Raw genomic sequence first — 26,518 nt, 5'->3', positions numbered from 1 at the left:
GTGGAAGAACTAGTAAATACTGCCTGAGGCCAAACTGCAAGAGCCTGAGGAAAAAAAAAACATTCACATAGCTTTTAAGTTTTTGATCATTACTGAAGTAGTGACACAAACAAGCAAGTGTTATTTGTGGACAGACTCACTGGCATTTTTATTTAGAAATCTCTTTAAAAAAATTATGTGGTTTTTAGGTATTTAGATGTTCTGCAATCAAATAGTAAAAAAAATAAACAGAAATCCTACAAAAGAACACTGGTGAACAAAATGGGGATAATTTCCAAAATACTTTTCTAAAATTTACCTAGGATAATGAACAAAAAACATTTTCATTCATAGACAATCTTTAGGAACTTTTTCCTACTTCAAATGAAGAGGAGCAAGTCTGTACAGATTTGCTTTAAAATACATGCAAGACTGCTCCGTTTAAATATTACAGTTATTAACTCCTTGATTTCAGCATTTTAGCACAGTAAATGACCACAAACTTCCAAGCACCATACTGAATTACTCAAGCCATCAAAAAGAAAAAAAACCCCAGAGCAATCAGACTTTTGAGAGAAATAAATCAAATCCTCTCTTTTGTATAAAACATCTATCATTGGTAGTTTCATGCCTTAAAAAACTCAAGTGTCACAAAATGATGCACAGTCTTATCTTTTAGCTGTTCCACACATCACATGTATATATTTAATTCATGCAACAGCACACTGCATCTACCAATTTCTTTCAGTATAATTGAGTTGTTCACACAAGCAAAACCCCCTTTTCAGCAGTGCATGCCTTTGTAATCACTAGTTAAGTATTAAAATCTCTCTAGCAAACAAGATATAAAATCATCAGCAACATGTAAAAACATTCTTTTGAACAGAAGCATTTCTACAATAGAGAGACAAGGAAGAATGGAAGCACTGGAGTTAATTACCTTTTACTACCCTTCATCTGAGTACCACTGCCAGTATTGATGACTGACTACTGATAAGTTATCAGGTGGTAATAAATATGGGGGAGGGGGTAGGGAATGAATACTTGAACTAAGTACATTCCTGAGGAACTAACAAGAATGTGAAGGTGAGAGAGGTTTAACAAGTTGGTGTGTTTCCATCACACAAACTGTAGCAGTTAGTGAAGGTGCTCAGACACAGAAGTACATCCTGGAAAACTTCAGCAGAAAATACAAGTAGGCAAGGCTATTAAGAACTATTTCACTACTCAGCAATTTATGCCTTAGTGTATTTACTCTTACCATTACATAAACAGTCACTTAATGGATCTGTAATGATTTTCTTGTGTATAAGTATTCCATACAGTTCTTCATCTTTAAGGTACTTCAGACACCAATGCCTGTAGCACTATTAATTAATAATATTGTGTATTCAATTAATAATATTGTGTATTCAACTATATATATGTATGTGCATACAGATGCACAGATATATATTTGGCAATATGAGTATTCAGGGCCAAATTAAAATTAATTGGTTGCACATAATTAAAATCTGAACAGTCAAAAACTAACACATGACAACCTGCTAGAAATATGTTTTGCATTTGGAATCACACCATGTTTCAGTCTGGTAGTTTTGAAGTACTCTGGGAAGCAGATATTAACTCAAAGTACAAAAAATTCTCCACATGTGAGAAACTTATTTTAACAACTCTCTTCATCAAACCCAGCATTTACATAGCAGCAGTTGATACAAAACCAACCTCTATAGAAAAGCGTCCAAATTTATTGGAAGCTCAATTTAAATATGAACCCAGATTTTTACAGGGTTTATAAACTAAAATACTGGTATAGGGAGTAGTTGTATACTTCATCAACAGTCAATACAACTAAGAATGAAAAACACAGAAGCCCAACATAGGACTCCAGTGGTGCTGTGATAAACTGCTACATTTCAAGTTAACCAAAATTATTTAATAAACATTGGCAACTGAAAATCTCCTAAAGATGGGGAAAGGAAGGGTAATCAGAGTGAAGCTACCAGGGTTAAGGAAAAGCCTCACATTGAAAAAATGATATTTCCCTTTGCTTAAGATTTTTAACTTCAAGTTATATTAATATGAAATTATATTCTCTGTAAAACGAGAATGTTTATTGCTTGGAAAGAAAAATAGCAATTAATTCCTAAAAATATATTTTTTCTTTAGAACAGCCCCACAAAAGTAGTGAAAATAAAGTTCAAAAGCATTAACAATGAGAAAGAATATAGTTATTCTACTTTATGTACAATTAACTGTATTTGCAGGAGACAAACTGGAATATATAATCTGTTATACCTGTTTTGATATAAAGAGCAAAATATTTTAAGAGAATAAACAGATTTTTTTTCTCCTCTCTTTGTAAACTGCAACAGGACTTCTGGTTAAGATAATTCCTACAAAGAGTAAAGAAGGACTTAAATTGAATCAGAACACAAGAAGTAAATAAGTACATATATTTCCTTTCTACAAAAATAGGGTAGCAGATCTGTGTGTAATGGCTGACCTTGATGACAAGAACTTTAATGTGCAGTGGATCTGCATGTATTCTGAAGGGATTAAAAAAACAGCTACCAGGGTAAAGAACACCTTGTGTTTCCCCATCCTACTAATACTATGCCCAACAAAGTCTACCAAGTGGAACACAGAAGGCTTTTAAGAGTATTAAGCAATTAATTCATAGGAGAAAATAGCAAATTGAAAGTTCACATAGGGGAAATAGAGCAACTTGGATCTATATAGCATCTAGGCAGTAAACCTCAGTACACTTGAAAAAATAAAGGTGAACCATCCCTGTTAAAAACATATGCTCACTGACTTGCACACAGGACTGATGATTCCCCCAGCACACCAGCATTTTTGATTCCCATTCAGACATTCAAGGACCTCAACTGTGCACATTTCAGTAAGGAAAAAAAAAAAACCAAAATCAGATAAACCTAAAATAACCAGCACAGTATGGAGAAATGATATTAGGTTTTCCTATACCATTGAACCCCTTCATATCAATTTTTTTTTTTAATGGTAGACATGCAATACATCATTCTTCAATGATAATAACAAACAACAAAAGCATTCAAAGTGAAAAAACAATGTTCTTATACTTTATTCTGTATGTTTCTATGGCACTACTATTACTGCTTTGCCAGTTTGGAAATGTTCCACAGTGAGCAGACTATAGCAGAAAAGCAGGTCTAAGAACTAATTAGAACTATACCTGAAAAAGTCTCAAAGAAGAGAGTCTAGCTTCTGGATTTCAGCAACGAAAAAGTAAAGAAGTGAACATGCATCAGGTATGACAAAAAAAAATCTAATCGTTAATAAATAAAAAGAAGAAACTGAAGACACATGAACAACACTAAGTTAAATAAGCATGATCTACAATTATCTAGGTATAAACACAGAACAGCCACTTGCATTTACCAGCAGAACACGAAGTCACAGTAAGTTGCAATGTCAACATGCCAAATCAAACTGAAAGAGCAGCTAACATCACCCTATTGCACGCTCAAGACAAATAGCTAAAACTACATGCTAAGCATGCTAAATAATACCTTCTAGAAGCTTAGAGGGACAGGAAGTTTCTGAGTCACAGCCTACCATGCTGACACTTTGGCCAGAGAAGTTGGATTTGCTTACCTCCTGTAAAAGATCGGCTTGTTCGATGGCTTTAAGAACATTTTTCTTGGATGTCTCTTGAACTTCCCCTCCTAAAAGGAACTCATCCAAAATGAAATAGGCTTTTTCAAAATTGAAGATGATATCAAGTTCACAGACCTAAAAAGGACATCAATAATTATTGCAAAGTGGGAGGATACTCTCACTTGAGGTATATCCTCTCACAAAACATAACTTGTTCACAGTTTCACCAAACTTTACCAAAACATGATGTTAGCCTAAGGCTGTAACCTTGTAAGGACTAGAGCAATAATAAAAATCACACCTTGGAGGAAAAAAAAAAAAAACCACAGTATTTTTTCTTCAGTTAAAAACAGCTACAGCAACCTCTGAAAAAAGTTTTCACTGTTTAAAAGGTTTCAATTCACAGGAATCTGTAAGACACAGCTCTTCAAGACACAAGAGAACATTCCCTATAAAAGTTCTCTTGTTGCCTGAAGTATGTAAAGGCAGCTCACGCAATCTTACAGAAAGAAATGAAAATAAATAATCTCAAATTTCTTCTTCAGTCTGTGCACTTCATAGTCAGAAGGACTACAAAGGAAGGTAGAATGAGCACCAGTTTTTCTAGGGGTGTTCATGTACATTACTGTAGCTGTTTGTGTTTGCTGTCTGGGTAACCAGATGTGTCTCATCTTTCCTTACCATTTTTGCCACTCCACAACCAACTGCCTCCTTTGGAAGCAGATATAAGAGGTGCTCACACTAGGGCAGTGCCAGGAATAAGAAAAGCTTCCTGATAAGAGTAAGATTTTATATGACCCCTAGTGAGAGTACTATGAAATGAAACAAATACAGGCAATTAACACCAGATTAATAACAGTTCTTCTACAAATCAATAATTTAATTTTGTATTTTAATAGAGGCAACTATCAGTTTAGTTTGGCCAAGCAAGCCACGCAAAATGTATTAAAAACACCTTTTCAATTACTAGCTGGTTATGTTCTTGTAAAAGTGCTGTGGGCATACAACAAAATGACAAAATATAAAGAAACTAACTCACACTGCCAAAATACTTGTCAAGAAGTTCAACATAGCGATGAATTATTTCCAGAGTTATTAGTTCATTGTCCTGATCTTCAATAGCACAGCAGAAATAGAGGCTTGCATATCTGTAATAACAAAATATTCCTGATGTTAGCATACAAGCATAAGCAAAATGAATGCACTTGAGGAGTACCACATTCTCAGCAGTCCTCCATACTCAAGTTCAGCATATTGGTACCCAAATCACAACCAAGCAAGTCCTACCAAAAAATGGCTGAAAGACCAGAAGACACACACATGTACAAGGGAGTTATGTTTCCGAGTCAAGCATGACTTCACTCTTTGCCATCCTTTAGCTGACAGAACTAAAATAGCCAGAGAGGTGGTTGGAAAACCAAATGTATTCCATTTTGTGGCATCATGGCAGAGTTCTGAGATAACATACTTTCTCTTCTCTCTGTAATATCCATGCACCAGTATATTAATCAACTGATCCAGTGTTAAACTTTCATCATGTAAGCTATACACAGATCATAAAAACCATAGAAAATGCCTCAAGAAAGATAGACTGAACTAGCAATTAGGCTTTAGTCTTTATAGAAAATTTTAAAAATTCAAGAACTCCAAAAACAACACAAATGTAATCCACCCCAACTACTACTAAGTCAACAATGCAATCCCTACTAACTGTCCTGGCATCAGACTGATGAGAGGCCATCAAATAGTTTCTAGCAATCCACTTCCCTGTCTCCCTTAAGACAGGGAAGTCATAACTACAGATATGATCCGAGTTCCACTTTAGCAAAAAGACCATCCAATTCTACTGTGCTTTATTATATTTTTGTTCAAGACATGTTTAAAGAAAGCTGATTAAAAAAAAAAAACCAAACAAAAAACAAACAACAAAAACCAAAGCAGGAATGAAAGCTGAAAACCCCATTTAGTCTTTTCTAACATGCCAAAACCACATGACTTTCAGTCACACATGGCACAAACCAGATTTCGAGAACCACCTGTTGCAACTGCTAATTTACATTAACCTGAAACAGCTTTTTTTTGCCTCTTTAGAGGAGACAACTGGCCACATTAAGCACTCCTGAGGAGCCAGCCCTACTGAAAAATAAGTCATTCAGATGTGAATACCTAGTTTAAGGTGCATAGTTGTTTCCCATACAGAGAAACCCATGCATCTTTTAAACACTACACATATTTTATCAGCTGTAACTTGTCAGACTTTTTAGAAGTTAGTTCTGGAAAAAACTCCACTGTATTTTCAGCAATGTTGAAATTTGTCTCCAAGGCACACATCCAGTACCATTTATGATCTGAAAATGTCCCCCCCTTCTCCCACTCCGCTCCAAATGAAATTGTTATGGCTTCAACATGAAAGATTAATCAGTATAGCTATTATACAAGGTTTTACACAAAATCTTTAAATTACTATAAATTATTGCCTATCCTACCACAAAACATGATGGGAGAAGAGAGGAAGACACCTCCAGTGAAGGACACCTTCATTCCCTCTTTCATCTCTTCACCACAGGGATTCATCAGTTCATCAGAAGTACTATCTGAGAACAATTCTTTTGATTTTACATTGTTCAGTTTATGCCTAATTTTTCAAGGACATTTACAGTCATTGTAGTAGCTTGCAACATTCAATCTGTATAAGGAACCTAAACTATTTTTAAAAGTATTAGAAAGAAATATAATAAAGAACATACATGCTTTCAAACCTACTGGGGAATTTGTAAGTCAAGCTCCATGTTATCATATTTCATTGTAGCAAAAAAGAGCATTGACACATTATTTGATATTCACACCAATCACCAGCACTCAGGCCAAATCCATCTCAACAAAGCCTTTCATCACCTTCAGAAGAGCAGCACTGATTATGATGAAGCGCAGTTAAACTGTTTCCTTACAGTGCTTAAACACAAGTTGAACCATGTACCAGCGGACCTTATCAAATCAAATTTGACTCAAACAGTTTAAATTTATCCACATGGGACAGTCCCTCTCTGCTCCTCTAGTACTTAGGAGTCTCTCTTGGCACACAGAACTATTTTATGGAAAAAGAAGGGGGGAGGGGAGAGAGGGAGACCAACACAAAATACTTTTTCACAACATGGTCTGCTCTCAGTGTCCTCATTTAAAAGAGAACGAAACATACTTTCAAAAGACCATGTTTGGCAGCTAGCAAGCAGACTGCACATTCAAGCCCCGCCAACTGCAGTTCTGGAGAAATAAGACCAAGAAACAAACACTACTCAGTGGGTATCAACACAAAATGGAGGTCTGGGTATCTATTATTATATGTAGAGAATATTTTGGTATTTATTTTTTAAGTAGCAACCATGACTAATGGATCACTACTCAACAAAAGAAAACAAATGCAGATTTAATGAGCCTGAATGGCAAAAGGCAGAAGAGTATAAACAAGTCATACCAAAGGGCATAAGCATAGTACAAAGGAATGCTTCATGTCCAAATTCTCAGAGGCATTATTTTAATTTTTTCCCCTGCAGGAAGTGCTTCAGAAAAAAATTGTTCACTTATAATCCACAGCAGACACTGGAAGTTTTGCCAAGTGCAGAAGTTTACATGGACAGTATCCACACAAAGACAAGTAGATTACTCGGGCTCAAAAAGATCTCTTCTCTGCAGAAACAGCTTCTTCCTAATGAGCCTGACAAAAAACTTTCACATGCACCCAATGAAAAGGCAAACCTTGATAGAAAAGTATATACCCAAAAGTAAATAAAGTGTAATCTGTAAGAAACATTCTGCCTTTTTTATTTCTATTGCAGTTCTGGTCTTTTTTTATCGCACTAAATATTTTTTAAATAATCATCAGACTCAACTCAGCTGCTTACCCTCATTTATGAAAATATTTTATGATAAATATCCTCCACTTATCAGAAAGGGTACCAAACCAGAGAGACCAAAAATTGTTTGGACCAAATCACCTGAAAATGCAACACAGGACTAAAAGAACAAAAAGGTAACACAGCAGGTGCAAATACTTATGCAAATTCCTGCCTTCAGACAGATGGCCTTGACATTTTTTTTCAACAGGAAACAAATCCATGCATCTTCCCCTTAAGAGTAGCAGTAATTCAGCAGTGAGAAGCCTCAAAACAGGCAGGCAATGTTTCAGCAGAGTTCTCTTCTGCTCTCACAGCCAGGTTCAGTAACTCTGCTGAGAGATCAGGTCACTGTGGGCAGAGCACAACTTGCAAATCCTACCAGCTCAGTGGTGCTCTCCTTCTAGATGAGAGAACACCTGCTTGAAGTCATCCCTGGAAGTTCATCATCACCACAGAAGTCTGTAAACAAGCCATAAGTCTGTCAGCATCTAAGTCACTTTGCATGTAGATCCTAACTGTGGAAAGCTTACAAAGTTTGGTACAAACAGAACTGAACTCTAAATGACGAGGAGGCAGACAAGTCCTCAATGAGCCCAAGAATCTGTGGTTTGCTGATAGCTAACCCAATGAAAATTGGGACAACTAATAAGCTGTGCTTGACTTAAGTTTTTTTTTCTTGTCCTACAACTTTATACATTTCTTTAATAAAACATGAACTTCTGAGGCTCCAGGACAGAGTCTACAAAAGTGAAACATTTTTCCAGTTTCTTATTTCAGCAAGGCTATAGCCCCGAGCAGTTTCAAAACGAACAAGAATTTGATACTGCTAATTCTCTAAGAAAATTCTCTCTGTACCTTCTTGATACTGAGGTCCTCCCAGTACCACACAAACTAGAACCCTCTACAAAGAAGACCTGATCTAATTAAATTTATCAAGCCCAAGTATCTAATTCACTATAATCATTGCATTCAGCCAGTTTTCAAGGCTACCTAACTAACACCACAGTAATACTTTTAAGAGGTACAACTGGCTGTTAGTTTATACATAAGGAAAAAGAGGGATCATGCCAAGCTGGGCATATCCCACTGGCCACATGGCTGTACCTTCAGTTCACAATACTTTGACACAGTAGCTGCACAATGGGCTGTTTCATGGCTTCTTTCAGTGGAGGGAGGGTAGAAAAAGTTTTAAAACTTATTCTGTTTTAAGTCTTTAACATAACCTCTGATTAAGCTTATGTTGTGCAAAAGTAAAAGACAACTGTCATATCAAGAGCAGCAAAAGCTATGGCAGTTCTATAATATAATATACCAAATACAGCTCCAAATTGACACATAAAAGCAATGCCACAATCCTTAATCAAATAACTAATCAACAATAACTACGTCCCATGAATGCAGCTAAAGTAAAATTTACATAAAAGAAGTTTTTCTCCAAGTTCTGATTTGACTGCAATATACTACACAATGAAAATAACTCATATTGCCAGAAGCTAAAATCATGAACAGAAGTCTTCCGAGAAAAAAAATCACATCCTAAGTTCCTTCTTTAGCAATATTAGAAACATTAACATTTAACACATTTTTTTCTGCCACAGGGGGAAAGCTGCATATTCTACCCTATATGCTCCAAAACCACTATGTTACTTTTTAAATGACAAAATGTGAAGAGCAAACACATCAGTTGTGTTTGTTAAATTTCTAATCAGCTGTCTGCAGATGACTCCCCCTCTATTTTCATAAAGCATAATTGTTGTTGGCTTCCCATATTTAATTTTTTATTTTCCCAGCAAGTCATTTCAAATCTCTATGCTTCTTGAAGTTAGAAGCTCACATCCTCTTTTTAATCTTACGGTGTGTATCAGCCTGAAAAACTATCTTCCAAACCAGCTACAGAATTCATATAAGCCAATTCACTCACCATGACAAAAGCTGGGCACCTTTCCGTCTGTGTTTTGTAGTGCTGAAAGCAAAAAGCTTAAGGAGGCATGTTTGAGCCTATGTTGCAATTATAAATGCTACGTGCATGAAACCGGAGGGAAATAAAAGCTACGTCATGTGTGTTTAGATGAATTTTAAGACCCGTTTCCTTGAAAATTCAGAAAACATCCTTTAAAGACAAAATGCTACAGAGCTAAGGAGGCTAATCAAAATAGTCCAGCAGTCTTAATAAATGTTAAGTATCATAAGGAAGCTAAATCTACTGTCTTGCCAACTTCTGCATTTGCGTTCATTTTGCTCCTGCAAAAAGGTATGATGAGATCCTTGAATACAGTTCTGATACTGCCAATCATTCTTTGAGCTGCAATATCTAGGTTCAATTCTCCTACATGTGAACAACAAACTCTCTAAAAACAAAAACAGCACTTAAACTTCAATAATTCAAGACGCAAAATAGCAATAGGCACATACTTTTAGAACTTATACTGAAAAACATTTCCACCAGCAAATGTTCCCAGCAAGAGATCAGACAAGAACAAATCTTAGCAGAGATCCTCTAGAGATGCTCATGAGGAATTGGGAGCACCTTTTGCAATATCACAAGCCGCATAGTTCCTTCTGATGTGTTTCTCATTTAGCCACCACCTTCTCAGCTACAAAAAGTCACCCTTTACAAAGAAATCATACTAGCTGGTGCTCATCATCTTTAATTATGATGCAATGATGGGAACAAGTCCCACAAACCTAAGAGATGTTAGTGTTACCAGATACAGACATTTAAATTATCACCTCTTACACCTAGTCCTTCTGGTGATGTTTCAGTCAAAAAAAAAATAAGTTGAGATGTTCATTAGCTTGGTACAAGCTCATCTTTATCAGTTTCATAGGCTCTCTGTGCCAGACTGGTCTGCAGAGAGTGAAATAAGCTACTGCAGTCAGCTGTGCACACCAGCAGTCCAGCAGACAGACTGCAGTATTTAGTCCATTTTTAGCCAGACATAGATGTCTCCCAGCAAATTTTGTCATTCTCCTTGACCACAGGACCCACAACACACCACTGAGATGCAAGAACTCCACAATATTCAGCAACTCAAGCAGTCCTACCCCAATTTCCACCAGCTCCCTAGACACAAAAGGACATGGCAAGTAGTTGTTAACAGCATCAAACAGGGAGGGAAAGCAGCTGTGTGGAATCATCCCCAGAACAACTACTGCTGTTCAAGACTGGGTAAGGAAGGAAACAGACTGGCCTACTAATGCCTCATTTTTCTGATTTAGTCCCATGAACGCCTGGCTGAAAAGGCACTTGCAGGCATTAATATGGAAGAAAGTAGAGCAAGTACTTGAACAAGCTTGTCTACATACATGTTCAAGGTGTTTTGTGAGGAAATCAAGAGGCAGAAGAAACTGTACGCTATCAGCATAGCATCATGAACTGTTTCTCCTCTTTCCTCCTCATGCTGAAGAACTACATGCATTAGGCAGACCAGCAATACTCACAAGTGTGTTTTTACACAAACCAAAGTATATATGAGAGCCGCACTTAAAATATCTGAACATATTTGATACTACCCATTTGTTATCCTGGAGAAGAGTTACAAACTCCTCATTTCTGGTCCAGCCCTTTCTGTCCTATCTACAGGCAATACAACAATATTTACTATGGGGCACAAACTACCTATCATCTCCACAAGGAAACAGGAATGCATAAACATTCTCAGGTTTACAGCTAACTAGGGAAGAGAGATAACTCAAGGCTTTGCAGCACCACCTTTAGCCAGAAGAAATGCAGCATACCACATCAGGAAGAGAATTACTGTTTTTTCTGGAGAAGAACTACACTCTGATACATTCTAACAATCAGCACAAAGCTAAAAAATGCCTTCCAAATACTCCTACAAAGGTTAGGAAATAACTGAAAAATTAAATTACCATGAAGAAAATTATACAGTACTTCCACCAAAAGAAATCTAGCCATGATTTTTGCAATAATAAAAAATCCATTTTTGTACATACAGCAAAAAAAAAAAAAAAAAAAAAAAAAAAACACCCACCAAAAAACCACCCAAACCAAGTACTATGAAAAAAAGCAAGTTACATTTTCAGGTGATTTATGAAGCCACTTCCTGAGGTAAGTATTTATAAATTTTTTATCACTTATTAAATCTGAAATGCGTACAAATATGAAGCATGTACGTACTGCGTGAACCTAAACAGACTACCAAGAACTGCCACTCCTTATAAAAATAGGAGGAAAGCTCATTTCTTCAGTACATTTCTAAATGCATGAGTGATTTTCCACACATGAATGACTCCTGCTCAGTTATCAAATTAGATGCAAGGGAAAAGTCAGTCTTCTCTGTAACCAGCAGAAGGAAGGAAAAAAAAACACAACAAAATAAAAACAACCGTCATTATTTTCTTGCTACTTAATACACGGTTTGTAATGTATGGCAATTACAAGGTTAGTGAGACAGAACCACCTTTTGTAGACAATCTTCAGGTCTCTCCATTCCAGGAAGCTGCACATTTTCGGTTTGCGGGCTAATACTGTTTGAACAAGTTCCCTTGTGATTTTCTTCTTTTCTTTGTCAGATAATGGGACATACCACTTCTGGAGTCTCAGTTTCCCCTGGCGACTAAAAAGCAACATAAACTGCATCTGTTGAATTGGAAGGAGGGGAAAAAAGAAAAGCGTTAATCTCAGTCTCCGAGTTTCAGAAAGACTTCTCTGAGAAAAACCAAGCAGGAAGCAAGACCGACATCCAAAACCCTAACTACATTATGTATTTCTATAGCACTGGCAGATGTTACACAAGATTTGGAAGTAGCAATGATACAAAGGATTCCGCTGAGCAAGGTCAGTCACGCCAAAGGCAGAGGAAAGCACACGCAAGTTTCAGGAAGGGGTGTCAGAACCATGGGCTGGGGAGTGAATATAACCCAATTTCAGACCAGCCACGTCCAGCATTAGTATGGTTTCATTTGCCTTTTCTACCCAAAATGACAGAAAAACAGCATAGCAGACTCTTCCAATACCCAACCTCATTTCCAATTCACCAGATTAGAGCCTTAGAGGAGCAATTTGCACTTAAAATCTTTCTGCAAAGCCTCGGAATACTTTAAAAGACATCAAACCTCCCAGCGGAGAGTCCTACGGCACAGAAAAGCCCAGTCTTTTCCCACGTTACACAAAAGGAGAGATTAAGTGCTTTCCCTGCGGTCCTATGTTCCATGTCTCGCTTCCTCTAAAGGAGTGATGTTGCAATTATATTTTAAGAGGAACTTGCCGGGCTGTGTTTTCCAGCGGCCGTAACATTAAATGAAAAGGCTTAGGCTTTTTTCTTTTGCCTTTTTCCTCGAAGTTGTATCGGGCTGGAGAAGTTTCCCAGCAATATGACAGACGTGAAATACGATGCGAAAGCCCAGCCTGGTCCCGGGTGACAAGCGCGACCAGCGCCAGCCGCGACGAGCGGCGGCCGCGCCCGCAGCGGCTCCGCGGTGCCAGGGCGGGGGCAGAGCCCCGCAGCCCCGGCAGCCTCCCAACATCCCGCCTCGTCTCCCCGCCGGCCCCAGCACCGCCCCGAAGGCTCCCCCGTCGCGGAGCGGGCGGCTCGGGAGGAGAGCCCGGCTCCGCGCGGCTGTGCTCACCGTGCCCAGGGGATAGCGGAGCTGAGGCGGAGAAGGAGGCACCTCTGCCCAGACTGGCACCCCCGACGCTGCCGCCGCGGCCGCCGAGCGGGACTGAGGGAGGAGTCGGGAGGGGACGGGAGGTGCCGCCGCCGCGAGCGCGCGCGCGCCTCAACGGCCGCCCCCCTCGGGCAGGTCAGGGGCGGGGCCGGGACCGCGGGGGGCGGGGCTAGGATGGAGGGGGCGTGGCCCGGGCGCCTCCGGACAAAACTTTATCAGCAGCCGCGGAGGGGGGAGCGGGGAGGGCTCGGCCGTCACCCAATCGGAGAGCTCAGCGCGCGGGCGGGAGGGAGGAGCGAAGCGGTTCTGGACCAATGAGAAGCAGGAACAGGCGGGGAAGGCGGAGCTGGTGTTGGCGGCAGGAGGGGCTGGAGCAAGAGGCGGGGTTTAGATGCCCTAATCCGCGTGGCCCGAATTGCGATAAGGCGAGGGCCGGCGCGGCAACAGCGAACCAGGCGGCGCGGTGCAGATAGCGGTCCGTGAGCAGCCAATGGGCGGGCGCGGCACGGAGCCGGGGAAATGACATCAGTCAATCAGTCGCCCGGAGACTGAGGCTCCTCCCCTGGCCCCGCCAGCCCCGAGCCGGGGGGGAGGGGGGGGGGTGTGTTAAAGAGGGGCGGCCGAGCCGCGCATGCGCCGCGTGGTGTTTGCTTCCAGCACGTGCGCGCCCGGGGGCCGAGCAGGGAGGGGGGCGCAGGCTGAGGGGGCGCGCGCCGGGCGGGAGCGGCGGGGCTGCGTGTGCGGGGACCGAGCTTGTGACGCGATTGTCCTTCTGAGGGGACCGGCCTTCTGAGGGGACTGTCCTTCTGAGGGGACCGGCCTTCTGAGGGGACCGGCCCCGTGAGGGGACCGGCCCCGTGAGGGGACCGTCCTTCTGAGGGGACCGTCCTTCTGAGGGAACCGTCCTTCTGAGGGGACCGGCCCCGTGAGGGGACCGGCCCCGTGAGGGGACTGTCCTTGTGAGGGGACCGGCCCCGTGAGGGGACTGTCCTTCTGAGGGGACCGGCCCTTTGAGGGGATTGTCTCTGCAAGGGGAAGTTTTTCGCCTAAAGTCACCTTGATTGCGAGCTGCAATTAGATTGGCAGGAGCAGCCGTCGATAGGGATTTAGCGGTGTTGTGTTTCACGAATGCTTGGTTTTTAAAATTATAATTCATGTGTATCTGCAGAGGCTTTGCGTGCTGAAGCAGCTCCGTTTGGGGGTTTGGTTGGTTGGCCGGTTTTGGTTTTGTTGTGGATTGGTTGGGTGTTAAAATTCTAATGGAGATGGGCTGAAAACACATTAGTTAGTTGACCGGAACAGAGCGGTGTCTCTGCAAGCCGAATTCGGAGCCCCTTATTGTAAAAACAATGTTTCAAACACCTAAAGCTTTCAGCATCCTCGCTACTCACCACCACCCCGCAGCGCTAAAGGCACAGCGATGCCCTGACCGAGCTGGTCCGATAATGGTGTGACAGTGACCGACAGAAGCCGGGAAAGGGTCGTGCTCCCAAAGCAGCTCTCCCTCAGGAGCAGCTCACGGCGCCTCAGGATGTGTCACGCTTTTATTACTTTCTATTCTTGACACTTTAAATAAGTGCCCATTCTTCTGGCTACGAAACGGCTATGGCAGCAGAAACTGGGGCTGGAAATGCTTTTGTGTAAAAATGTGCATGGTCTGAAAGGCAAGCCAATTTTCTGGCGTTTCAAGGAATGCCATAGCCAATTGTACTTGAGGAAAGCTGCAGATGTATTCCTGATTTTATAGAGGAGGTTATAATTGTAAGAGTGAAGTGGCGTGAGGACAGAGAGGCGTATGTGAAACCAAGCTGAATGGATCAGGCAATTGCAGTATTAGAGGTCGTGTAGAAAATGACACCTGCTGTTGTAGGGGCTTGTTTCTGTCACATTTAATGTTCATTGAGCAGCTGTCCTGTTCTCAAGTTAACCTGCCTTTCATCAAGCACAGGAACAGTTGTGCGTGGATCTGTTACCTCAGAGAGTCTGCTTTTACACCAGGCTGTCACTTTGTCCTCAGCAGTTGCCAGGCTTTGCAGTTCTGCTTTCCTGTGAGGTGAAAGAAAACTTTCCTGTTTTTCAGAAAACTTTCATAAACAATCTCTTTCCTAATCAGCACTTCGCTCATCTTTGAATTCAGCATCATGTATTTGGTGATTCTCTGAGTGCATGTACACTTCAGGGGCTTTGAGACTTCTAAATCATAATTTAAGCCACCAACCAACTTTTATTTCTCTTCATCTGTGCAACTTCCAGTTTATTAGCATTGTTATGGTAATGGGATGAAATTCAAAATGAATTTCTGAAAGAGTTACACCAGACCTGTGTTATGATTTGTCACTTCTCAGCTCAGTGAAATATTTCTGCATATGGATCAAACCACACATTTTGCAAACACATAGTTGATTGAAATCAAACTATCCAGATGGTTCAAGAAATGCTTGTGTTTTGGTGGCATAATGTCTTGAAGCTTAAGCTTCAGATTTTCTTTCAGTTTTTCAGTCTTGTATCTTTTTTTTTTTTTTTTTTTTTGCCAGATTTTGCTGCTCATTCACAGTGTATAATTTCATACAGTGATACAAGGGCAGTTGTTCCACTACTTTTCTCCTTGTCTCTTTTACTTGGCTGGATTTCTTCAGACTGTAACCTGGAGTTTCTTCATTACATCTCCTGGGCAGAATCACTCTGCTATATGCAGTTTCAGGTGCTGAGATAAGACATGTGAGACCTGTGCTTCATGCACTGGTGGGAGCACTGGTGGAAACTCTAGCGAGGTCCAATTTTGCAGAAGCTTTCTGTCTTCCACAGCCTGTCCTGCCTGTTCATCCCTACTTCAGACAGAGGACGCAATGTTCTCAAAACTGCTGGGATTGCTACTCATATGATCATTCCTTAACTCATTTCTCTCAAAATGACCCTGTTTATTTAGGCAGTTTCAGGTGTGATTCCATGTCAGTTTCAGATCATCTAAACACCAACCTCTTCCACCCTCTCTTTCCATTCCTGCCTCTGTGTTCCCATCTCTTTTCCTGTGATGGCACTTTGCTGCATCTCCTATTGCCAACAGGCTGCTTTTGGCTGTACAGGTGATTGAGGGAGTTGGCTTCAGGACTGAGCACCTGTGTTGGGAGACAGTGACAGAGGTAAATCTGTCCCTTCTGTTCATGCTGTTTCTTTCAGGAACTTCAGAAGACTTGCTGTTCACATTTTTTTTCAGTGCTACAATTTGCACTAATTGTCCTTCTTAATACCGACTCCATCGTTTTTTCCTCTATGAAATTATCCTGTCACTTACCCATTGAACTAGCAATGTACTGAACTAGCTCTAATTATCAAATTGATAAAGATATATATGATGCTTACAAAAATAATATGTTTTTGAGTAGTCCACAAACCCGTGGCAGTGCAAATATCAATGCAGTCTAATTTTAACATGACACAGTGAGTCTTCTGTTCATTAGCTTTTGTTCATTGTCTTATATCCAGCTTGATAATAATCCCCTGATTTATTTTGGATGGATTTTTTTTTAGCTGCTATAGTTGTAGAATCCTTTGTATAGTTGGAGAATCCTTTGTATTCCATTTTAGATGTAAGGCAAGTCTTTGGGGGATATGTTCATTGACCATAAAACATTTGGGGTCCTCAGCCAAGAGTTTGCTTTGTAAGTTATTTCCAGCATGACTTGAAACACAGAAGAGAATTGCCTGGAGTTGGGGAGAGACACAGGAAGGAAGCTTACATCAAACAAGATTAAATTTGCTTGGGTTTGACTGGTATAGTTTATGTCAATTTTGGTGGGTTTGTTTGTTTGCTTGCTTTTAATTAATTAGATTATGGTTGTTTTGTCTGTAATAGTGGGTCTTATACAAAAATTTTAAAATTAATGCCATAACCTCCTGGCATTTGGCACTTCATGCATGTTGTTATTGCCAAATCTGAAGCTCATAAAATAATTTTGTTGTGTTTTCACTGTCAGCCAAAGTGATGAGTAACATGGACTTTATAACATGAACTATTCATTAATTCAAATGCAAAATTTGCGTACTAAATTTTAACAGTTTTTTTTTTTATTCTTCACATGGTATTTAGTAAAGAAAGGGTTTGCTCCTCCCTCCTTTTCAGCCATCTCAGCACCTTACAGAGGAGGGCAACATACTTTAAAAGTACATGCTGGTTTTGCAGTCCTCTGCTGAAGTAGGGCATGGACGTGTGAGTAAGACTCACTTTACTGTTAATTTATCTTCTTGATGCTCAATATCAGGCTACATTTTCATCGACTGAATAACTGTGGAGTCATAATGAAGGCAATAAGAATTGAGTTACTAGCCTTGGAAGTGATTACTGCTGGATTTTTGCCTCTTAAGCCTCCGAACAGGATGTTACGTTACTATATGCAATTCCCTTCTCTGATGTGCTGTCTGAGCATTGGCCAAGCTATGTGATTCATGCAGAACACTAATCCCAGTGGAACCAATGGAAGTATAAATGAGACCACAAAGGACAGTTTTCATTTCTTTGCTCCTTTTTTTTTTTTTTAACAGGGAGTGATCCCTCTTGATGAAATACTATTAAGTGCAACCTAGTAGCCTGATTGCTAGTGCTATTAAATCATCAGATTTGTTCTTACTCCTATTTCTTTTCTTTGTAAGGGTTACCGGTTTGCCTGTCTTCTTCTTTTAAACACAGTTGGTTTTCAACAAACACATATGGCTGTCAGGAACACAGATGCCAGGTCACATGTGTGATAGGCACAGCTCCAAAATCATCATCATGGAGGTTTATCCCTGAAGCTGAATTTTCAGAGCTGAAGGAATAGTTTGAGATTGAAGTGTGCAGCCTGGTTATGAGAATTACAGTCTAAACCATGCCTTACATGTGTCCTTTGCTGTGGAAAATAAAAACTTGCTTTTGAAAGTATCTGGATATGTAGAAATGAGGAAAGGGAGTATGGTAGATGCCAGTCAGTGAGGGCTTCCTCTTAGCTACCGTATTTATTAGCCTCAGCCTGGTGCAAGACACGGGAGCCATTTGAATAGGACATGCACGAACCAGCTGGCAGCACTGGCTGTGTTAGGTTAGTGAGCGGCAGTTTTCTCTCTTACTTAGATCATATTCTTATCTTCTGCTTGGCCATGTTTATATTGGAGTAGTGCTCAGAGGCCCCAGAAGTGAAGAAAATAACTGCACTGCAGACATTTATGAAGAGGTTGTTATGACTGCTAATGCTTCTTCCTGCTCCACTGCTACAAACTCTGCCATAGTGCAGCAAAGAACTGAACAGTTACTGAAGGAAGTGTGTGAGGAAACCTGAATTTTCAGCCTCACAAAGAAGTGTCTGGGAGGAATGGAGAGAGGAAAGGAGAGGAGGCTGGGATTTCTGAGACTGCATCAATACTTTAAAGAGTTGTTCAATACCGCACCTCACGTATATCTTGCTCATGCTTTGGCAATCCTAAGAAAGCAGTTGCTGCCACTGTGGTTTCTGAAGTGGCTGATGCTGCACATTAATGTGCTTGCTGTATCCATCCCCTTATATGAAGGAGTATCTGGACAGGCTTGTGCAGAACTACTCAATATTTCCCAGGATGAAGATGTTTTTTTATATATACTGGGGCATGACTTTGGATAGGACACCTGGGAAGTCAGACACATTCAGAGGAAGACACTGCAACAGGTTTTCTGGTACACAGTTTGGTCATCCTTAATCCACTGAAGTCCTCACTTAGGCATCTATGTCCACTTCTGTCCTTGCTTTGAGACACCTGGCGATCCTGTAAGGCCTCTTGATCTGTGTATGAAGACTGATCCAACATACCTTAGGAGGTACTGCCCTTTGCACCAAGGAGATAATCCAGTGTCCAACCTCTGACTTTCCCAGATTTGGCACATTGCTTTTTGTAGCCAGGAGATGCGGACTTCCACAGCAAGTGTCTTAATTTTCAGCACATAGAAACTTTTTATGAACACTTGGAAACTGCTCTGACTCTTAGGTGGCAATCTGAAGCCAGAATATTTCATGTTACAAACTCATAAATCTCCCAAACTTCCATACTGATTCTACAGTATTACACTAAGCTTTCATTTCAGATCATTCTGGAAGACTCAGTATAACTTCCTCTTTTGTTTTAAAGAAAATATACTGCATGTTCTGCCACTTCCATAAAGAGATCACACAATCAGTAAGTTCTTCATCTACTGCTATTTTCTTCTTTAGTTGAAGTGTTTTAAGATGATGAAACTGGGACAGTCAAGGCCTGTAATCCATTTACTGTCTAGTTTTAAAGGCTTGAGAAGAATTTAAATGATGCGTAGATTTTGTGCCGGCTGTCCACTTGCGACAATTTTGTCCACGTGAATTCTCGTTCAAGCTGCCTAGACCACCTCTATTGCCATAGCTTTGTGAAGCCAATCTTTACAGTGCAACCCTCACTCTTCCACAAAGCTGCAGAACAGCAATGGCAGCAAACATATCTGCCAGGGGATCATTTACCTGGGAACTCAAGGTTTTGAGAGATTTTGAAGAACTAGAGTGCATATGGAATGTGTGATAAAGCTCAGCATAGTGTCTCATGGAATGGGAATGTGATTTTATAAACAAAATCTCTTTAAACTATTGACTGTTTCCTTTTATGCTTTCACACCCACATACTGGGAAATACCAAAATGTGTGTGTTTAATTGCTCTGGCCAAGATCATGTGTGTGATCACACAGAGAATAAGGATGCTGTCTATTATTCCTCATTGTGCCTCTGGGTTTCTTGGTTGGCAAGTGACCTGATTTTGAACTTGGGAGGGAGTGGTGTTTGGGATACTTCGCCTCACTATTTTGTTTCACTTTTCACAAATCAATGAATTTCATGAATGTGTGTTGCCTTTGTCTATTATTTTGCCCTGGACTTGTTCTTTGTCTTGTTTGATACATCATATTTATTTAGGTCAGTTTGTTCTTCCTCTCTGCCCACATAACTTTTTAATACATCCAACTGCTTCTTCTGGTACTTTCACACACACACACAGACACTTCCACTCTCACTCCATTAATGCAAATTTTAATATTTTTTAAAATCACTGTAAAAGAAACAAGTAGCTTCTCCTACCTCCCTGAACATTTTGTTCAAGTGCAAGCCTCATTTTTTATTTAATCAGGATTTATTTAATACAGCAGGTTATCAAATTCACTTAGAAGACTGTCCCAGTAAGAAGGGACCCCATTTACTCTCTGACTTTAGGATTCTGTGCTGTTCCAGAGGGTCATTAGTGGAACAGAGCCAAAAGGACATTCAATTATTTGCTCAAGTCTGAAAGGCCAATGTTTCACAAGTAGAGAGCATGCTATTAACAAGGATGAATCCTTTGGCAATGTATCCTTTCTACTGCAAAATACTTGCTATGTGGAACCCAAGACCCTTATTACAAATTCATGAATTATTTTAATGCATCCTGGCAACTTCCAGAAGCATTGCAATCATGTGAAAGCAAGAAAATAAATAAAAATATCACTGTTTTGTGCAAAATTATACAGCCATGCTCATATTTGATCTGTCTCTCTAGTGGAAAAGGAATAATTAATTTTTTTTTTTTAATTGAAAGACATTTCCACTACATTGCATCTGACCAGTCAATTTAGAAGTCTTGTTCACATGACATAACTCAATGTAGATCATCAATAAAAGAGAAAAGATGTCTAAAATGAGCACAGTCCTTGGTGTGTTGGAGGAGTTGTAAAATCATGTTGTAAACCTTGAATACTCCTTGCCAGAAAGTAATACTCTAACAGAAAAATCTAGCTTTCAAGAAGGCCTTTCATTTCTTCATACTATTTTAAACATTCTCCCCGCATTGTGGGTTTTGCTTAGAGCATTCTTAGCTTGGAGGCAGTTTTTGTTGCAGAGACAAAGATGTCAGAAAGGAAAGTGGATCTGAGAGTGAACAGCATTTGTTTCCTTGGGCAGTCTGGTGCAAAATCATAGTGACAGTCAACAAGTAACTTTTTTTGTGGTAGATGCTTGAAGAAGTATCCAATAGCTGATTTCTAGTACAGTTTTCATAATAATAATCTTCCCATTTAGCATCTGTTAGGGAAACAAAAGAGATATTATGTGATCACAAGCCAGAGAGGAAGTATTGAATAGGATGCATTGAAATGAAGAGTGTTGTGTATTACACAGTCAGCCCTGACATAAGGCTGAAACTAAAGATTCAGACTTTCAAAATTCTATCCCTTATTTCTATAGACCCAAACAAAGCTGAGCTGTGGATGAGGCTCCTAAATGCTTTAAAATTTCTTCCTTTTATAAGAAGATCCCACTTATTCAGATTTGCAGAAAAAATTGATGTAAAGAAAGCTTAAAATTAATCTCTCTTACCAGTCTTCCATGAAGAATTCAAAGTTTAACAGTTTGCTTTGACACTGATAAATAATATCAGTAATAATCATTATCATTGTCTTCAAAATTAAGCATCTTCCCTATCTATTCAGTCATGAGTAATTTGCATAGAGGTATACCAAAAAACAGTGTAGTGAAAGAACCCCCAGGTAGCTAAATAGTCTGAAAAAATTAGGCCTGTGCATAAAAACTACCGGTAAATTTTAAAAGGTTCCTCAGACAAGAGACCCATGCCTGAAACAGAGCAACAAGCCAGGAAATATTTAGGTTGGTTTATATTTATTTACAAATGTTTCTAGCAGACAGTTAGCAACATTTCATCAGTGTGGCTGTTTAAGCAACTTAGAAGCTGTAACAAACAGCCCAATTTATGTAGCAGCTCGCCTGCTTCAGCCCACTCTCACTTGTGTTACCCAGAATGGTTCCCATTGCAATTCATCACAGCTAAGTAGCTGAAAAAGGAAATAGTGCAAAACCAGGAAAGCAGCCTGGTTGTCCAAAGCTAGCAATCAGTGGTTTCCCCCTCACAGCTGCCTGCTTTGAGAGATACTTCTGTGCACAGCAGTTTTCAGAAGATTTCTCACTCTCCTATGTATATAGTGTACCGGGGTTATTACAGCTTGTAGGGACTACAGATGCAGACATTACCTGAGGTGCTAGTTAGGTATCATTTACCTTACCACTTTCTTTTTAAGAGAGCACATTTAGCAGATGAACTAAGCTAGTCTGCTCTTCCCCCACATTACCCTCATTTTCATACAACAGCCAAGGGGGTTTGGATGAGGTGCTGGCTGACAGATGAAGGTGGCTACTCAGATGGGTGTCTGTGGTTGGGTATGTGTGTATGGCTTAAAAAATACTGCCTGAAGAAAAGAGATAGAAATTAGGGTCTCAATTTAATTTCCCCCAAAGAAGGCCTCACACCTAAGAATATTGCATTTAGAATTGTCATATAGAATATACAGTTTGTATACCTCCTAATGAGACAGAGAGCTGTCTCATTAGTTATCTCTTAGATAACTAATTTGTTCACAAACTCAGGAATAAAGATTATCTCTTCATAGGCAGCTGGACAAAACTACTTGTGATGCCAATGTAGGTAGAAGAAGGCATCAATTGTATCACCATAAAAAGGATGGGCAGTATGAGTAAACAGTGATTTAAAAATGGAAACAAGACTGCTTGCTTTGTAAACATTTATTGTGAAGCTGACTTTCCTGTTTCTTTTCTAGGAGGTAGTAAGGAAAAGGGTAGTTGCTGGTTAAGGAGAATGTCACTGCAGATGGCTCAGAGTAGAGTGTACCACCATCATTTCACTGTCTGACTTGGCCTCAGGGGCTGCCTGGTGTCAGAAACCCATGCTCAGCAAGGGCTCAAAGTCTGTGCTCACATCAGTGTCTGAGAAAGTGTTATTGACTGTACATTTGCACTCATTTCCTGGGAAATGAGTTCCTTCCTGGGAAAATTCTATCTACAGTGACAATGTACAACATCTTGATAACCAGGTGGAGTCTGAACTAGAAATGGTTATAGTTTATGCTGATTTAATTGATTAGGTTTAAATTACTAAAATGCTGAGAATAAAAATGTTTTTATTCCTTTTCTATCTTTCATTTATATGTGTGCTCAAAACAATTTTTATGAGAAAATCTCCTAAATTAGGAGTGATGTGTTTTAAAAGATCCTTTCTGAGTGACTTGGCACATTCTACAACAAGTTTCTTTTAAGACCAAGATATGCATGCTTAGATCTGATGCTTGCCCACTGTACACTTTGCTGAGGTCCCCCCTCAGAGCTGAGGAGCTCTGAGCTTACACATTAGGCCAATGTGGGAACATTTGCATGTCACAGCGTGACTGATGCTCCCATTGACTCGTTATTGCTGTACCCATTCATGTGTACTGGAGCATTAGCCAGTAGCTCTCTGTGTGCCAGGACCTGCCATTGTGCCACCCATTGGAGCCCTGGGAATGACAGGCTGTGGGTCAGGGATGCAGGACTACTGACACGGGCTTGTCTGGACCCTCACTGCAGATCCACCCAGTCCTAGAACCAGACAGGCATTACGTTAGTTAGTTTTGGGTTTTAAAGCAGCTCCAGAATGAAATTGCCAGACTCAGGAGGGGATGATGGATGTGTGCAGGCTGGAAACTGGCTGGGAGCCCTGAATAACTCTCCAGTGTAGACATCAACACTTTGGAGACTTTGGCAGCATCTCTGCTTACCTACTACTGAGTGCTGAATCATCCTGCCCAGCTGGGATGAGCAGCACCTGGCCAGGGGAGGGATGCAAGGGATGCCACTGTGCTAAGGGGCTGTGCCTGACTGGGGCCCAGGGTGAGCTTTGAGGTTCAGAGTGAATTTTGGGGTTTGGGACACTCTTGATTCCTGGACATTCCACAGACATTCTCCCCCACACACACAGGACAGATGCCTCCAGAACCAGGCAAAGCCAGGCATGCAGGGTCCATATCAGAAAAAGGCAGATTCACCAGACAGGCAGACTTATGTGGTTGCCCTTTTCTCCCTTTGCTACAGAGTGGAGCCAGTGCCTTGCCATCTCTTAGGAAGCAGAAGCTGTGGGACTTGCTGCTGGTCAATGCAGCCAGTGCTGTTAGACTTGTCCTAGAAATTCCTGGTAATGACATATTTAAAATAGATCAGATTACATTTTCATTAGTGTTGCCACTTCTGGAGAGAGAGGAATGCTGAGTGGCGATCATTATTATGGCTTTAACAGATTGTGTCTGTGCATGGCTGCCACCTGCCACTCTCAGTACTGTGCTGTAGAATTGTTTGGGTGATGCTATGAAAGTACAACATTTTTTTGGGGAAAAGACAGTGCTCTGACCTTTGTCTCAATGCCCAACTTCCCTAAGACTTATCCAGGCAGTCACCTGGGTCAGCATGAAATATGGCATCAATTGTTTAGAAAGTGTGGCTTTCAGTCCTCATGCTGTGTAAATCCCTGCATTCAGCAATTTAATAGGGATGTCCAAATTTGCACCAATGACAAGTTTGGCCATGTCTTTAATTTATAATACAAAATCTTTGTCAGAAATCTGGAGAAAATTACTCTAAACTTTGATCTTCAACACTGGAAACAGTTGTCATGTAAATGCAAACTGGATTGGCTGTGGTCAGAGGTTTGTGATATGCATTGCTTCCATTTTAAAAATGTGTGGAAATAATGGATTTTGTAGTTGAAAGCCTGATAATTCTGTTATCCTTGTTCAGTTTTTTAGCACCATCTGTTCTTCCGAATCAGAAATTCCTGACAAATCATATGAGCAAAAGCTTACTTTATTTCTCCATGCAGTAGGAAAACCATTAGAATTACCAAAATCTGGTTGGGCAAAGAAATATGTTTATAAAATGATTGGTTTAAGTCTTTGTTGTCTGAGAAAATGACTTTTTAATGTACTGGCAGCTGTATCCCTCTGGCATGTTTTCAGTTTAACAGTTTATGTTAGAGCCAGATCATTTGTTTCATAACTGTCTGTAGCGTAACAAACAGCACTTTTAAGTCTCCCATCAGCCCATACACCATATAAATGTTATCTGTCCCAACTGGGATACTTTTCTAATCACTGTTCTCTTAATTGTGCCTGAAAAATGCTTAAATAATGTGGTCACATGATAATCCTCTTTTAATGCCCACAGAGTCATCTGAAACATTTGGATGTTTTCATTTGGTCATTTTAATTTAGTTAAGGAAGATACCCAGCACATTATTGCTGAGTAAGTAAGTAAGTAAAAAAATAAATAAATTTGCTAAATTAGTTCTATAATGCTTATTTAAATCCTACTTAGGGAAAAAATAGTGTTATTTTCTGGTCCCCAGATCTTCCAAACCTAGTGTGTTAGGCCCTCTGCAAATATAGTCTGGATGCTTATAGGCTAAATCAGTGTTTCAATGAAATGTCTTCATACTTTCCTTTCAGATATGAGAGTAATGGGCTTCACAATCTCCTTCTTCTTTTTGTATCCAGTGGTGTTCAGTGGATCCATGCTGGTTTTGTGAGTGCAGAAGTCTGCACAGGGTTAGCTGTCCATGCTTCCATCCCTTGGGCATCATACAGGGCATTCTCACCACCTCAGCACCTGCACCTTGGATTGAAAACTGCATTCTGAACACTAAAATGAAGTCATAGGAGTGGCAGCTAGAAGTGAAACAGAGAGAAGCTCTCTTATTTTCCATCTAAAGTAGTATTGTGACATCATTTTATCTCCTTAACTGTATGTTGTGGACATGGCAAAGCAGTCTCAGCATTAATATTTCTGTTATTGGCAGCGTGGTGCTCCCTTTCCCTGGCTGTTCCATAGGGAAAAGAGAAGATTATAGGCCAATTGATCTGTAGTACAGTCTGATGTCACCAATTTGCATTTGTTATTTGGTAAGGGTTCCTTACATCCTTTTGAGGAAATGTTACTGATTTTACTAATTGATTAGATCTACTTATGGAACCAGAGCAATCCTCAAGCACCTTAAGGCTTAAAGATGCTCTTTGATCATAACAATAGCATTTGTACCATCTCCTAAATCCCATTCATCTAATACATTTTGCAGACAAGTTAGGAAGGATCTACTAAAAGTATAAAATTTTTTTGCCCACCACACAGTAAATGTTGCCAGTCTCTGGTATATTTCTGAGATGCGTCTGTGTCTATGATCTCGCCCCAGGCTGTACGCATTTGGAACTGAAACACTTATTCTGTGTCACAATAATGTGCTTATGGACCATTTAAAAACAGAACAAATATTAAAACCTTTGCAAGTCTTCTACCACAAATGAATTGATGCATAAGGAGGGGAAAATACAATCTCTCTAGGAAGAAGTGTCTGGATAAAACATGCATAAGGGAAAATGTATCCTGAAGGTGACTTTTTAGGTGAGAAGCTGAATCCCCATTAAATAAGTATATGTTGAAAGGCTATTGCCATGGGCAGAAAAAGTGGTCTTCTGGTCTGTGGCTTCTGAGATTTT

The 26,518-nt window shown here is 40.2% G+C and overlaps 1 protein-coding gene and 1 long non-coding RNA gene across 9 annotated transcripts in view; one reads left to right on the top strand and one right to left on the bottom strand.

Moving 5' to 3' along the window:
• Positions 1-13,441, bottom strand: part of AP1S2 (adaptor related protein complex 1 subunit sigma 2) — a 31,274-nt gene extending 17,833 nt beyond the window's left edge. For 4 of the 7 annotated variants that reach the window (XR_010995894.1, XR_010995893.1, XM_068180000.1 and 1 more), the window contains exons 1-4: positions 13,107-13,441; positions 11,939-12,117; positions 4,661-4,769; positions 3,619-3,756 (exon numbers count right to left, since the gene is read on the bottom strand). Coding sequence is in view for 5 of the 7 variants with exons in the window: in XM_068180000.1 (XP_068036101.1) it covers positions 3,619-3,756; positions 4,661-4,769; positions 11,939-12,117 (426 nt within the window). In the remaining 2 variants the exon portion in view is untranslated. Of the gene's footprint in view, positions 1-3,618; positions 3,757-4,660; positions 4,770-11,938; positions 12,118-12,593; positions 12,923-13,106 lie in introns of those variants that run through there. The other 3 variants (XM_068179997.1, XM_068180001.1, XM_068179998.1) reach the window with 3 other exon arrangements.
• A 503-nt stretch (positions 13,442-13,944) lies between these two features.
• On the top strand, positions 13,945-26,316 carry LOC137468351 (uncharacterized). 2 transcript variants are annotated; one of them, XR_010995891.1, is made up of 3 exons: positions 15,628-23,035; positions 24,069-24,168; positions 25,475-26,316. It is a non-coding gene; the product is annotated as an uncharacterized lncRNA (long non-coding RNA). The 2 variants fall into 2 exon arrangements; XR_010995890.1 differs by having other exon boundaries at positions 13,945-24,168.
• Positions 26,317-26,518: the final 202 nt, after the last annotated feature.

This window comes from Anomalospiza imberbis, chromosome 2 (assembly GCF_031753505.1).
Source record: "Anomalospiza imberbis isolate Cuckoo-Finch-1a 21T00152 chromosome 2, ASM3175350v1, whole genome shotgun sequence".
Classification (NCBI taxonomy): domain Eukaryota; kingdom Metazoa; phylum Chordata; class Aves; order Passeriformes; family Viduidae; genus Anomalospiza; species Anomalospiza imberbis.
This window is presented reverse-complemented; position numbering and strand designations above follow the sequence as displayed.